This window comes from Trifolium pratense, linkage group LG3, assembly GCF_020283565.1.
Source record: "Trifolium pratense cultivar HEN17-A07 linkage group LG3, ARS_RC_1.1, whole genome shotgun sequence".
Classification (NCBI taxonomy): domain Eukaryota; kingdom Viridiplantae; phylum Streptophyta; class Magnoliopsida; order Fabales; family Fabaceae; genus Trifolium; species Trifolium pratense.
The window spans coordinates 33,649,198-33,664,496 of NC_060061.1; the positions used below are offsets into that span (position 1 = coordinate 33,649,198).

General features: G+C 30.9%; 2 protein-coding genes and 1 long non-coding RNA gene across 3 annotated transcripts; 1 reads left to right on the forward strand and 2 right to left on the reverse strand.

The window, feature by feature from the left end:
- Positions 1 to 3,056: 3,056 nt before the first annotated feature.
- On the reverse strand, positions 3,057 to 5,417 carry LOC123918044 (probable WRKY transcription factor 51). The gene is made up of 3 exons (XM_045969980.1): positions 4,899 to 5,417; positions 4,629 to 4,778; positions 3,057 to 3,672 (listed from the first exon to the last, which is right to left on the reverse strand). The coding sequence occupies exons 1-3, from the start codon at positions 5,222 to 5,224 to the stop codon at positions 3,468 to 3,470; spliced, it is 681 nt and encodes a 226-aa protein (XP_045825936.1). The 5' UTR covers positions 5,225 to 5,417; the 3' UTR covers positions 3,057 to 3,467.
- LOC123918045 lies at positions 4,299 to 5,845 on the forward strand. Its single transcript, XR_006812682.1, has 2 exons — positions 4,299 to 4,505; positions 5,465 to 5,845. It is a non-coding gene; the product is annotated as an uncharacterized LOC123918045 (long non-coding RNA).
- Positions 5,846 to 10,073: 4,228 nt separating this feature from the next.
- Positions 10,074 to 12,050, reverse strand: LOC123916851 (glucan endo-1,3-beta-glucosidase 5-like). Its single transcript, XM_045968416.1, has 2 exons — positions 11,583 to 12,050; positions 10,074 to 11,365 (listed from the first exon to the last, which is right to left on the reverse strand). The coding sequence occupies exons 1-2, from the start codon at positions 11,945 to 11,947 to the stop codon at positions 10,264 to 10,266; spliced, it is 1,467 nt and encodes a 488-aa protein (XP_045824372.1). The 5' UTR covers positions 11,948 to 12,050; the 3' UTR covers positions 10,074 to 10,263.
- Between the last annotated feature and the right edge of the window lie 3,249 nt (positions 12,051 to 15,299).

Genomic DNA, 15,299 nt, shown 5'->3' on the forward strand with positions numbered 1-15,299 from the left:
TGATCACCTATACATATGAGTAGTGTATCAAGATATAAAACCATTTTACATTTCAAATTATTTTTAACTAAAATCAATCTTGCAGAAGAAAATCATTGGAGGCCTGTTGGGATTGATTGCAATGTAAGTCTCACATTGCTAATGAAGAAAAAGAATGAGGTTAAAAAATAGCTATTGAAAGTCCCACATCGCTTAGAATTGTGAAGCAAGGAGGAAATCAAAGCTATATAATGGACCTAAGTTCTTTGTTTATAATTACACCAAGCAGTAACACTTGTAAACACTTTAAGTTTATATTTGTGTCTTTTTGCTTTTCTCTTATGCTCTTGTTTAAGAGTATTTGAGATGTAGTTCAAATATTTACTTTGGAGAGTGTGGGTGTATTGGGGCATGGGGTGATTGAGAGTGAAGTCTATGTGTTGTAACAATTTTCACATAGTGTTTATTCTCTGGTTGTTGGTTTTGACAACGACCGTGGTTTTTTTCTCCGATTTGGAGTTTCCACGTTATATTCTTGTGTTGTTGATTGCGTTCTTTTATTTTCTCTATGCCGGTTTTTCCCAACAACTGGTATCAGATCTCTTGGTTTGATTCAGGAGGAGGGAGTTCCGCTGTGAAGTTTAGACTAGAGAAAATTGATGTTTGGCTTGTGGAAAATCAAGTCAAGGATGTGGTGATGCAATCTGGGTTACACAAGGTCAGCCTGGAGAGGCGGTGATAATAATACTCAACATCAGTCTAGAGAGGCGGTGCTAAGAATACTCGGGTTACGTCTGAAACAACAACTTATTATGAGGATGCGGAGGTGCCAGTGGAAGTTGAGAATCGGTGGAGTGTTGAGTCATATGGACTTTGGAAGCTCCTATCACATGTGTTTGAAGAAGAAATACTTTTGAATCCATAGAGCTAGTTGAAGGTGGAGTTGTTCATCTTGGAGACGGGAAAGCTTGTAAGGTTCAAGGTATGGGTGAGTTTCTTTTAATACGATGTGAGGTATTTTCTTTAACTTTGATGCATAGATAGTTCTACTATTATTGGTTATGCATCTGTTACTAGTGCTGATTCTCATGTTTTGGTTAAGTTGTGGATCTTCGGGTGGGTACTTGTTAGTGACATGAGTTTAGTTGGACTAGTGAAACAAGGTTTACTAGGTGATGTAACTAAACTTGAATTGTTGGAGCCTAACAATGGTCTGAAGATGGTTTCAAAACAGTTTGAAGTTGTTCAAGTGGCACATGGGAATCGTTTGACATGGATGCAAGGTGTGTGATGATAGCGTGCAGGAATTGGTTGGCATTGATGCAAGGTACGCGGTTATCTCGATGGCTGATGAACTTCCGGAGAAAGCCAACATGAAAGTTGCACCATAAATTTTCAGCGAGGTTTCGAGATGAAATTCTTGGGATGGCTTGGTTCCAAGTGAAGAAAAATCTTGGGATTGTTTAGTTTCAAGTGAAGAAAATTCTTGGGATTGTTTAGTTCCAAGTGGAGTATACTCTTTATGGTGGAGTATGATAATTTAATTTGTCGGTATAGACAATGAGAATTATGATTGTCGGTGAAGACAATGATTGTCGGTATAGACAATGGAAGCAGAAGATAATGATTGTCGGTGTAGACAATGAAGATTGAAGACCATTACAATCAAGGTGGAGATTGTTGGGATTGATTGCAATGTAAGTCCCACATTGCTAATGAAGAAAAAGAATGAGGTTAAAAAATAGCTATTGAAAGTCCCACATCGCTTAGAATTGTGAAGCAAGGAGGAAATCAAAGCTATATAATGGACCTAAGTTCTTTGTTTATAATTACACCAAGTAGTAACACTTGTAAACACTTTAAGTTTATATTTGTGTCTTTTTGCTTTTCTCTTATGCTCTTGTTTAAGAGTATTTGAGATGTAGTTCAAATATTTACTTTGGAGAGTGTGGGTGTATTGGGGCATGGGGTGATTGAGAGTGAAGTCTATGTGTTGTAACAATTTTCACATAGTGTTTATTCTCTGGTTGTCGGTTTTGACAACGACCGTGGTTTTTTTCTCCGATTTAGAGTTTCCACGTTATATTCTTGTGTTGTTGATTGCGTTCTTTTATTTTCTCTATGCCGGTTTTGGAGGCTTCATTAAAATCCATTTTTGTTAACTGCATGACCAAACACACACATCATTGAAATCTTGAATATTTTGAAGTATTGATTCATGGTAGACGATATTCCACGTTATAGTTTTTCATATTTTACTTTCTTGTCTTTGAAATAGCAAAAGATTGTAGAAGGTCAAAGTAAAGCTGAAGTTATAGCTTCAATTCAACATCACCGAGTGGCTATGATTTGTTCCAATCCAATCTAACCCAACCAACAAATACACCAATTAATTGATAGCATTTCATTTCGATCAGTCAACACTTTTGTCATATCATATGATTGATTAACCATTTTGTCACTATTATTATCATCATCCTCTCTCTTAGAGTTTGCTATATTAGTGCATCTTCTGCGCCCCATTCATTTTCAAATTGGATGACATTGAAAATGATCAGACTACGATGTTTAGCGCCCGCGCGGAAGAAAATATCTCCTACTGTTTAACACTGTAACCAAATATAACTAAAAATAAGTCAAAACAAATTCAGGTATTTGATCAAGTTTTATCTAAATATATTAATGCGAAATTGCACTTTTTGTCACCTAATTTTTACAAACTTGTGATTTTGATCCCATAAATTTGCGACTTTGACCCATGGTCAAGTTAACACAAATATGGCAAGTGATTTACATGCCACATCATCATGTCATTGTCCACGTGGCAAGACATGTTGACGTGGTATGAGTCACTGGTCACGTGTGCGCTGACTTGATCAAAATCAGTGAAATCATCCTTTTGCAAAAGGGGTTGTCAAAAGTGCTATTTTAAAAATTATGAGGCTAAAATTGCAAGTTTGTGAAACTTAGAAGCCAAAAATACAATTTTGCCATATATTAATTTTATCCGGCCAATTTTCGTTTTTTGGAATCCACAAAATTTTATTGAACGCACGCTAAAAACTGATCACAAGATATATCAGAAAAAGAGAGGAAAAACTATATACAAGTTAACCACTGTAAGTCTGCAACAGAATGTAAGTGGCAAAAGAGCCACAAAAACAAAGCAAGATGACCTATACAAAGAGGAATAGCTAGAAGCTGAAGCTAGCTAAACACGGCTCGCAAAATTCACCGGACAGATACCACGCACATCTTTCCCCGCCGTTTCAGCTTTCGAGTACTTCTTATACTCTTTGTAATTTCTAATATATCTTTGCCATTAAAAAAAATAGCACGGCGAGCTATAATAGCCGATGCAACTTAATTGGCAACTCGATCAAACCTAATTCCCAACCTTTTATTAAGAGTAGCCAGCTATAGCCTATAGCTACATATATACTTACTAATTACTATATAATAATATGGTATATAACCTATAGACCAAATTAATTAGAAGATGATGAGTTTGCAGAAGTCCATTGATCGGAATAGACCAAATTAGAAGACACTGGACTAGTGTAGTATGAAGTGCACGGGGACTCATGATTGTGAACACCTTCATAAGTTGTTAGCACGTAGCTTGAGTCTTCCCTATCCCTTTCCACTCTTTTCTTCACTCCACATCTTTCACCTGAACACTTGTAGTAGTTCCTGCATGTATGTAAACCATTCATTCATTCATTATTGTTAAGTTTTTTTAACTTGTAAGTTAAGCTAATCAAATTTAATTATAGGCGCTCCTAATAACTTAAGTTGTTAATTTCCAATCACCTCAAGAACAAAACCAAAACACAATTTTTTTTTAATGGCAAATATATTATATATAAATACAGAAACGAAAACAGTACAAGAGAAAGTTCAGGAAAATAAAGAGGTACTAGAAGTACACCCCACCTCAAGAACAAAACCAAAACACAAATAAATGCAAAAGTGTGGCAATTATAAATCCACGAGGCCGAAGACGACTAGCAAGTGGGAGTTAGCTGATGATCTCACATAAACATAGAGTACTGATCATGTAGACAAAGAAAGAATAATTATTTGTCTTTAACTGCATCAAATTGAAACATCAACTTGCTTGCTACTACTTTTTCTGGATTCTAAAGGACAAACAAATGAGAGCCAGTAGCTCAACAAGTAGGGTTTATTAATTCTACACCATTTGTTTTACTAATTATAATTAAGCAGCCAAGAATTAATTAATTAATTAATCCATACATTACTATATAATATTAAAGCTATAAATTATTGGGATCTATATAGTTCATGTCCCCTCCATCAACTATATCAGCCGCCATACATTTATATGCTGCTGATCATACAACAAATTAATCAGACCCACCCACCATCAGCCACTATCCTATGGATCTAAATTCTACTTCACGCAGTTACACGCATTAGACAATCTCAGGTCTTGATTTCTCATCTGACGGCTATAATTCATGCTTCGTGTACATGTTTTTTATTGGATGACTAAAGTGTATGTAAGTGCTCAAACATTGATTTATTTTCAATTTACATAATCTTTAAAAGACTTACACTCATCATGACATGTAACTAAGATTAAGACGAATGGTTAAGTGATGTATATATAATTAATAAATTACCTTGGGTTTGGACTATTCTTGACTGACTTCTTTCCATACTTCCTCCATTTGTATCCATCATCCATAATCTCAAGCTGCGATCGCGTTCTAAACGTGATTCTTGGGCTCACTTCTACTGTATTTTCTTTAATCCCTCCAGTTTTGCGCTTTCTGTCAAACCAAACATTCCACAAAATATAATTAATACATTAGTAGTATTATTAGTTGTAATTAACCATTTCTGTTTAATGAAAAACAAAAATACAGATCAAGAAAATAAAAAGCACTTGCATCGTCGTGGTCGTGTTATTGTTGTTGATAGAGGTTTCATCACTGATTAATCCTTGATTAATGACAACATCGGCGGTGGTGGTGGTGGTGGAACTAGAAGCTGCCTTATCTGATGATTGTTCAGTTTCTGAACTTTGTGACCATGATGAGTAATACTCTTGATTATTAATATTATTATTGTTATCAACAAAAACAACATCATCAAGCACAAGATAATCAGAAAAGTTAATGAAATCAGATGAAGAAGAAGGAGCTATATTATTATTCTTATTATAGTGATGATAAGGGTTTGAAGCATTAGGGTTTCCAAAATAGCTAATATCCATTTTTTTGCAAATAATTAAGATAAAGATAGATAACTACTTCAAAAATCCCCACAGAATTTAATTTGGTCTTTTATGACAGCTTCATAGCTAATTGCTATTAGTATTAGTAGAAAATTTCATGGTGCATCCACTTGATATATATATATTTAAATAAATTAAATAAATATATGTAATAATAATGAAAAAATACTTTAGTTTTTTAATTCTAATATATGCTTGCTCTTTTTACATGTTATAAAGGAGAATGATCCTTCCAAACATTTTCGTGGAGGATGCAACGAAGGCTCCGCCAGTGACACGTGTCAACATCTGAGACGTGAAGGTGACGTCATTCTGATGACGTAATATTAGGTCCAGCTCATCGGACGTTTATGACACTGTTGATTGTGGACACTGATACTCCCAAATAATATCCATAAGAATATCACTTTCATGGCTGTTTAGGGTGCAAATGTAAGATAATCTTACACTATTATTAGATGACACAAGTCTTTTATATAAACTTGCGCATCAAAATTTGATTTAATGATAAGATCTATTGTTTTAATTAATAAAATTAAGTTTGCTAATGGTAACAGACTTGTTTTATTTGTATATATGTACTCATTTACGATTTAATTAGAACTTCGATTCGTGCGGTGTATCAATCTAATTATCCTAATATTAATAAAAAAATATATAATAATTGTAACATTAAAAATTAGTTTAACAATAAATTTAGAAAAACAATAAAACATTCGTACAAAAACAAAAATTATGGTATATTACGAAATACTTTTTTATAGGCTACATTGGAAGTCTTATTCGTCGTATCTTCACCGTCTTCGTCAATAATCAATATTTTTAATCATTTCTAGAGGTAACTCTTGAAATCGCAACATACAACTGACCATGTAAAAACACTGGTGACGGAAGATATCTCCCAACATGCATAAGAGATTGTCCTTAACACTTATTAATAGTCGTCATCGCAAAACAAACGATTAAAGAAAATTGACTCCGTTGAAATTTAACCATATTTTAACATTGCAGATTTAATATTAACCGATGATCAATTGATACAATATGCACTAGCAGACCAATTGTGATTTAAATTATGTCCACAAAGCGTTAAGCTCCATCAACTTTCATAGGAAAGATTTTATACGACAGTTATCATCAATTTTTTAACCTTTAGTTATCACCAATTTTTTTTAATAAGTAAACAAAACGATGTGGTTCCAAAATTATTTAAAGATATATAAAATATGAAATAAGCACATAAACAAATATAGAATAATTAGTCCATGAATTCCCTATACTACTCTTATTGAAAATGCTCTTAGAATTTTTATATTTTATTTTTTATTTTACATATTACACCTAATTAGACCCATGCATCGCATGGGTCAAAATTCTAGTTGTATATAATGGTTATAATATGCAATTAGGTTAACCCTAATTTGCATATGCAGTTTTGGAGGGAACTTTTTCACTATCTAATTTATAAAAACAATAAAAGAAATGTGTTGTCAGTGGGAATCAAACCCGGGGTCATTTACTATGAATAAAGTCTTTCAACCACTATGATATGTAAACCATTTGTGATTGAGATTACGTCCAAAAGGTGTTAACCATATCGAAACTTTACAATTGATAATAAATCTTGCCGTATTAATTTATTTATATATACTCAAATAGGAAATATTTCATATATCAGTTAACCACCATGAAATAAATTTTATTTAACTCAAATTTATTTTTTTGATATTGGAATATGTATTTAGTATGCATATATGAAAATAAAAAATTAAAATTAAAATTTTTAGCTGTTAAAAATTATTATAGTTTATTTTTTTGTATATGAAATTAGACATTATCGATTTCAAAAAAAAAGTTAGTTTTTTTTTTTTACATGAAATTAGACATTATCGATTTTTAAAAAAAAAACCTATGTAAATTTATATTTTTATCAGCCACAAAAGAAAAACACAAATCTTGAAGAAAAAAACTATTGATTTCTTTTTTTTTTAAGCAAAAAAAATTATTTATTAGGAAGTTTCTTAACCTAATTTAAAAAAAAAAATAATCCAACGTTCTACATGTGTTTTTTTTGATAAGCAAAAAATTGTATTAATAAGGAGTACAAGAAGTACTCAAATCCTTACAATACAATGAAATTCCTCAAATGCTAAGAATACATTCTAAAGGATTAACACACCAGTCATAGTACGAATAGGAGCAATCTCTACCCGACCGACCAATAAACCAAAACCACGAAATGAACTTAATTTGATCTACCAACTGATTACAATCAAATATAGTACCCCTGAAAATGATGTTATTCCGTACCCTCCAAGTACACCAAGTGGTTGCTAGCCATATCAAATGTTTCACTTTCGATCCCTTTTTCGATTTAACAATATCACCAAAGAAATTAAAATGCTTCCATCCTTCCTCATAATGATGATACGCACAGCCTACCCATTGGTAGATACTTTTCCACACTTGTTGCATCAAGTTACAATTGAAAAAGAGATGTTTGCAGTCCTCTAATTCCTTGAAACAAAATACACAAGATAAATCATGAGAATTAGTTAAAATACCTCGATAAGCAAGAGCTGCTCTTGTAGGTAATTTTTCAATAAGTAATCGCCAACCAAAAACACCAACTTTTGATGGGATATCGTTATTCCACATCCCCTGCAAAGATGTTAATACATTTGTGTTCAATTCCCGCGCAGTTCTACCATTTTGCAGTAGAGAATAGACAGATTTAACTGAAAACATCCCCTTATTGTCCGGCGTCCATCTCCACTGATCTGACTTATCCTGCATCACATCCACATCCATCAGCAGCTGCTGTAAATATAATAGTTCACCCTGTTCCTCTGAATTTAACGTTCTACATGTGTTGATTCCTTTGTCAAGTTTGTTTGGCAGTGACTTGTTTTCACCTTTTAAGTTTGATTATACGCTAAATTGTGTTTATGCAAAACCATATTTTCAATTTCCATTTATACTATAGCTATTATTTTTCAAATAATAATTAGACATTAATGATGATTGAAACAATTTGAAGTATATTGTAATCAAATCATTTTAGCCCATATTTATAGTCACAATTAGAATCAAACCGGGAAAAAAAATATTGATGTAAAAATTCTTTGTGCATCACAGTTATATATATTATCAATGAATATCACTCGTACTAACAACTTTTACAATATTTACGTAAAAAAAAAATCTTTTCACATTTCAATGGCTCATGTTAACAATTTTGTCACACTTGCACTTAATTTACTCAGAGGTGTGTATCAATTTTCATTCTGTGTCGTGATTTATCATCTTTATTTATGAAATCGATATTGTTTTAAAAAAATTTGCTAGCTTTATTTTTTAATATATATATTAAAACAGGTCCTTTGAATCTCAATCCTTTATCCGGTCAGAAGAAGTTGGTTAATGAATTACAAGTTAGATTTCGGACCTACTGCGTTGAGTTTTGCGTAACCGAAGTTACTACAGTTCTTAATTTTTTATTAGAATTTTTTTACTATAATTCTCAATGTTGTTCGATTCTAAATTTTATTGTGCGTTATTTTTATAGGGTGCAGTGATGCTTCTGAAAATGTTTTCTGTTGATTTTCGAGATGAAATTTACCGTTTTGCAAAATTGGTTGATCCGTTTGGGAATTTGAAGTATTAGTCAAAAAAATTAACAACAATATATATTTAACACATGGCTGGTATGCTTTAAAAGATTTTTAAAATATTGGATCTACGGGGGCTTGGGTTACAATTTGGTATAATTTTATGCGATAGGTTTCGTGCAGTTATAGATCTACCAAAATTTGAACCTCCTATGAAATTCAAAATAGACAAATCACGTGTTGAGTCTGACTTCGTAGATGGTCTATCAGAAGATACAGATCTACTGTCTATACTCATGAAATTGGTGTTGATGACACCACTTTCGAGAAAAAATTAACTGCTTATAACATTACAACAGAGTTTTTGGTAAGTTTTATAACAATGTATTTTATGATACAATGTGTTACATAAATATATTTACTCACACAAATTTTATGTTTTTATTTTCTTATATGGTACCGTATGAAGAGTTTGGTGAGAAAGCTTTTAAGAAGAAAATGACTACACTTGAGAATTGAGATTGTTGATGACCGTGAGAACATATGAAATTGTATTCTCATATGTGGTTCTTTTCCATACAAGCATTATAAAATTAGTGGCAAGTGGAATAGATTGGTGGCGGCATGGAGAATTGCTATGGGTATTTTCGCATGGTCAGTTATATGTTGCTGTGTCAAGAGTCACATCGATAAATGGTTGGAAGATTTTAATCGTTGATGATAACAGCAATCTTACAAATACCACTTCAAATGTCGTTTATAAAGAAATTTTTCGTAATTTATAGGATTGTTTGTACTTTCATATTTATGTAAGTTGGTGGAAATAAATTAGACAATAAATATTTTTGATTTATACGCGTATGAATTATTTTGTTTATTAGTCAAAATAGATATAATAGAATTGATCTACAATTTTTGACCCGTGCAAACGTACGGGCATGGTGACTAGTTATATGCAATGTCCTTACCAACTAAACTATGCACACGAGGTCTTACACCTAATCTTTAATACTACCTTCATCCCAATATATAAGAGTATAAGACCTTTTGCGAAAATTTGTTGTTTCATTTTATAAGACCCTTTTTAAAGTTCAAGATGAAGTAATTAAATTTTCACAAAAATACCCCTAATTAAATGAATAGAAATAAAAGATCAATGTTTCTATCTCTTAATAATTGAAGAGTAATTTTAAAAAAATGGTGTACATATTGACAAATTTAATGCAAAAAAGTACTTTTATTAATTCATATATTTTTGCCAAAACAGTCTTATAAATTGAGACAACTAACCAAAAGAAATTACAACAAGGTTAAAAATCCCACCAAATACACAAACATGGCATATCTACATTATTAATCAATCATGCTCCAATGATATATATACCATCAACATAAATTTTATTAAATTCACAATGTTATAAAAAATAATGACAATCCAATTAAAAGGATTGTCACCATACGCATTGATGTTACTATAACTCCGCTGCTCTCAATTTCTATAGGGAATAAGCATGTTCCCTTTGATGGATCCTCTGTTACAATACTACCCATTCCATTAAAATCACATGCCTCAACACTTTGATCTCTTGCTTGAAAAAATTGGTTAAAAGCATAAGATGCATTACCAGCTAATCCCAAATTATCACAAGTACAACCATATCCTAAACTTGTACAGTCAGCACCAGCACAAGCATAGTCTAATGCCCCTGGCACCAAAGAATAATTCTTAACATCTGCGCTTAGGACACACCATTTATGTTCTTGGTACTTAACACCTTTTGCTTCTTGTGGCCATTTTTCTTCTCCGTTACCAGAAAAATCTATAGGAAACTTCGCCTTTCCATCGTAGCGAAAAATTCCCCAATGACGTTCGAAAAAACCAGGTGCAATACTCTTTAAATCCTCATCAAAAAGAGAAAATAGATAAGCATCCATTGGTCCGGGGAGCATCGGAGTTCCTTTTTTGCTAGCCATGTTTTTAAGAAATCCTTGGTAAAATCTTTTTGCATTGTTAGCATTAGCATGTTTGTTACCATCAGTTGGCCAACCAATTTCACCAACAACAATTTTAAGGTCTCCATAACCGGCCTTTTTTAATGCCCAAACAAGAGTATCTAAATTTGCATCAAACACATTGCTATATTGTGTATTATTGTCACTAATTGTCATGCTTTGGTTATCAAAGAATGCAAAATCTTCTGGAAAACCTTCACTTTGATATAGACTTAGGAAAGGGTATATGTTGACGAGAAATGGCGAATTCCTTTCGTGTAGAAATTCAAGTATTTGTTTAATAACATCACGAATGTCATCTCGAAAATCTCCATCTGATGGTTTGTTTGAATTAGACGCATAAACATCTGCATTCAAAGCTGTAGTCACCTTTACTATGTCTCCATGCCCAGCCTTATCAAGAGCTTTTTGAATATTTTGCATAGCCGGGAATGTTTTCTGCACATATGCAGAGCCATAACTTTTCAAGAATGGTTCATTTCCAACTGATACGTATCTGCAATAACACAAGAAACAAAACTCAAATATTTTTTCAAACAAAATAAATATCATTATTATTAATTTTTTTTTCCTTCTCTAATTTTTCTATAAATAAAATAAATAAATTTATTATATTGTTATGATGTCATCAATGCAAAAATATATAACTGTGGTGTCTATTGTATAGGAAAATAACATTATACATGCATGCGCACGAGCACACACACACACACCTGATATTCACACCCCCATTATGAAGATGTTTGGTGACATTTATTTTTACCCAATCTTCTGCATCCGAACTACTGCTAGCAAATTTACTCAGTTGATCATTAGGAATTCCGACCATGACTTCAATGTCCATACCAGAAAAAGCCTTAACGATCCAAGAATCTGCATCAAAAAGTTTTACCTTCTTAATTCCATTATCTCTCAACATATTTGCAACAATGCTAGGACTCATAGGGTGTGATGCAAGAGCACCCCAATTGATACCAAGACCTGGTATAGATTCTGCTCCTTGGACACATTTTAGGGTGCCATAAGCTAGGACAAGTATGAAACAAATTGCTCCCATGGAGAATTGAACTCGAGCCATTGGTGTTGAGTTTCAAGCCAAATTGTAGAAGTGGTAATTTATTGATTGTAACAATTGAATTCATGAGGTTTATATATTAATAAAATGTTAAGTATATAACGAAAATAATTTATTACAACTAGAATTACAACATTTTAAGCCAATATGGTTTATGCTTAGATGTATCATTAGTTACAATGTCTAAGTTTAGTGTACTATTCTAAAAGTCGGATAGTCGTTTAACTCGTTGTTTATTTTCTAATTGTAGTTTTCATTCATTATAATATACAGGAAATGAACGGTTAAATTAACAAAGAAAAAAAAAACTAAATTATATTACTTCTAGGCATATATATCCTTTGGTTACTTTTTTCCCCGGTTTTGATAAATTAATGTATAGTTTAGACTTTTCTTTTGGGCCAAATGTATAGTATATAAATAGACTTATATTTAATTATGCATTATTAAAAATTATGAAAATTGATATTCTAAAAATATTAATCGAGACAAATTTAACAAATCTTATATGATAATATTTGTCTTTATATATTAATAAAAAAATATGATCAAAATAACTTATATAAATAATACATACAGCTAAGTTAACACTATAGTGCATATAATTAAGTGGACCCAAGTGACATCTTTTATATTATAAGCTTGTATACACAAGCAAATTCTAAACCCTAATTTGTTTTTCCTGTTTTCCCTCCATTTTATCTTGCAATTTTTATTAAAAAATAATACAATTTTGTCTTGACCATTATTCGAACCCGCAACACTTCAGTGCAAGGCAATATTTCCAACCATTATGACAAATATATCAATTGTGATTAAAATTATGTGCAATAATTGATAAGCACCATCAATTTTAAAAGTATACCATATCAAAATTATTGTTGACTATATTATTCATCACGAAATATTTTTATGTCTTTCCTGATCAATGATTTTTTTTCTACCGGATCATAAATTTAGAGAATAATTATCATATGAAATTTAGAAAGTTATTATCACGTGTAATTTAGAAAATTATTATCAAACTCAATTCTGCTAAATCAATTTTTTTTGCAATACAACCAAACACAACCATAGTCATGTCACTAATCACATTTATTATTTTGATTTTAACATTGCAGATTTAATATTAACCGATGATCAATTGATACAATATGCACTAGCAGACCAATTGTGATTTAAATTATGTCCACAAAGCGTTAAGCTCCATCAACTTTCATAGGAAAGATTTCATACGACAATTATCATCAATTTTTTAACCTTTAGTTATCACCAATTTTTTTTAATAAGTAAACAAAACGATGGGGTTCCAAAATTATTTAAAGATATATAAAATATGAAATAAGCACATAAACAAATATAGAATAATTAGTCCATGAATTCCCTATACTACTCTTATTGAAAATGCTCTTAGAATTTTTATATTTTATTTTTTATTTTACATATTACACCTAATTAGACTCATGCATCACATGAGTCAAAGTTCTAGTTGTATATAATGGTTATAATATGCAATTAGGTTAACCCTAATTTGCATATGCAGTTTTGGAGGGAACTTTTTCACTATCTAATTTATAAAAACAATAAAAGAAATGTGTTGTCAGTGGGAATCAAACCCGGGGTCATTTACTATGAATAAAGTCTTTCAACCACTATGATATGTAAACCATTTGTGATTGAGATTATGTCCAAAAGGTGTTAACCATATCGAAACTTTACAATTGATAATAAATCTTGCCGTATTAATTTATTTATATATACTCAAATAGGAAATATTTCATATATCAGTTAACCACCATGAAATAAATTTTATTTAACTCAAATTTATTTTTTTGATATTGGAATATGTATTTAGTATGCATATATGAAAATAAAAAATTAAAATTAAAATTTTTAGCTGTTAAAAATTATTATAGTTTATTTTTTTGTATATGAAATTAGACATTATCGATTTCAAAAAAAAAGTTAGTTTTTTTTTTTTACATGAAATTAGACATTATCGATTTTTAAAAAAAAAACCTATGTAAATTTATATTTTTATCAGCCACAAAAGAAAAACACAAATCTTGAAGAAAAAAACTATTGATTTCTTTTTTTTTTAAGCAAAAAAAATTATTTATTAGGAAGTTTCTTAACCTAATTTAAAAAAAAAAATAATCCAACGTTCTACATGTGTTGATTCCTTTGTCAAGTTTGTTTGGCAGTGACTTGTTTTCACCTTTTAAGTTTGATTATACGCTAAATTGTGTTTATGCAAAACCATATTTTCAATTTCCATTTATACTATAGCTATTATTTTTCAAATAATAATTAGACATTAATGATGATTGAAACAATTTGAAGTATATTGTAATCAAATCATTTTAGCCCATATTTATAGTCACAATTAGAATCAAACCGGGAAAAAAAATATTGATGTAAAAATTCTTTGTGCATCACAGTTATATATATTATCAATGAATATCACTCGTACTAACAACTTTTACAATATTTACGTAAAAAAAAAAATCTTTTCACATTTCAATGGCTCATGTTATCAATTTTGTCACACTTGCACTTAATTTACTCAGAGGTGTGTATCAATTTTCATTCTGTGTCGTGATTTATCATCTTTATTTATGAAATCGATATTGTTTTAAAAAAATTTGCTAGCTTTATTTTTTAATATATATATTAAAACAGGTCCTTTGAATCTCAATCCTTTATCCGGTCAGAAGAAGTTGGTTAATGAATTACAAGTTAGATTTCGGACCTACTGCGTTGAGTTTTGCGTAACCGAAGTTACTACAGTTCTTAATTTTTTATTAGAATTTTTTTACTATAATTCTCAATGTTGTTCGATTCTAAATTTTATTGTGCGTTATTTTTATAGGGTGCAGTGATGCTTCTGAAAATGTTTTCTGTTGATTTTCGAGATGAAATTTACCGTTTTGCAAAATTGGTTGATCCGTTTGGGAATTTGAAGTATTAGTCAAAAAAATTAACAACAATATATATTTAATACATGGCTGGTATGCTTTAAAAGATTTTTAAAATATTGGACCTACGGGGGCTTGGGTTACAATTTGGTATAATTTTATGCGATAGGTTTCGTGCAGTTATAGATCTACCAAAATTTGAACCTCCTATGAAATTCAAAATAGACAAATCACGTGTTGAGTCTGACTTCGTAGATGGTCTATCAGAAGATACAGATCTACTGTATACTCATGAAATTGGTGTTGATGACACCACTTTCGAGAAAAAATTAACTGCTTATAACATTACAACAGAGTTTTTGGTAAGTTTTATAACAATGTATTTTATGATACAATGTGTTACATAAATATATTTACTCACACAAATTTTATGTTTT

Excerpts from the sequence above, each read along its gene's own strand:
- LOC123918044 (XM_045969980.1), bottom strand. The coding sequence starts at position 5,224 with ATGGATATTAGCTATTTTGGAAACCCTAATGCTTCAAACCCTTATCAT. Across the intron at positions 4,779-4,898 it reads AATAACACGACCACGACGAT|AAAGCGCAAAACTGGAGGGA; the intron begins GCAAGTGCTTTT and ends TTGGTTTGACAG. Across the intron at positions 3,673-4,628 it reads AAGAATAGTCCAAACCCAAG|GAACTACTACAAGTGTTCAG; the intron begins GTAATTTATTAA and ends ACATACATGCAG.
- LOC123916851 (XM_045968416.1), bottom strand. The coding sequence starts at position 11,947 with ATGGCTCGAGTTCAATTCTCCATGGGAGCAATTTGTTTCATACTTGTC. Across the intron at positions 11,366-11,582 it reads AATGGGGGTGTGAATATCAG|ATACGTATCAGTTGGAAATG; the intron begins GTGTGTGTGTGT and ends GTGTTATTGCAG.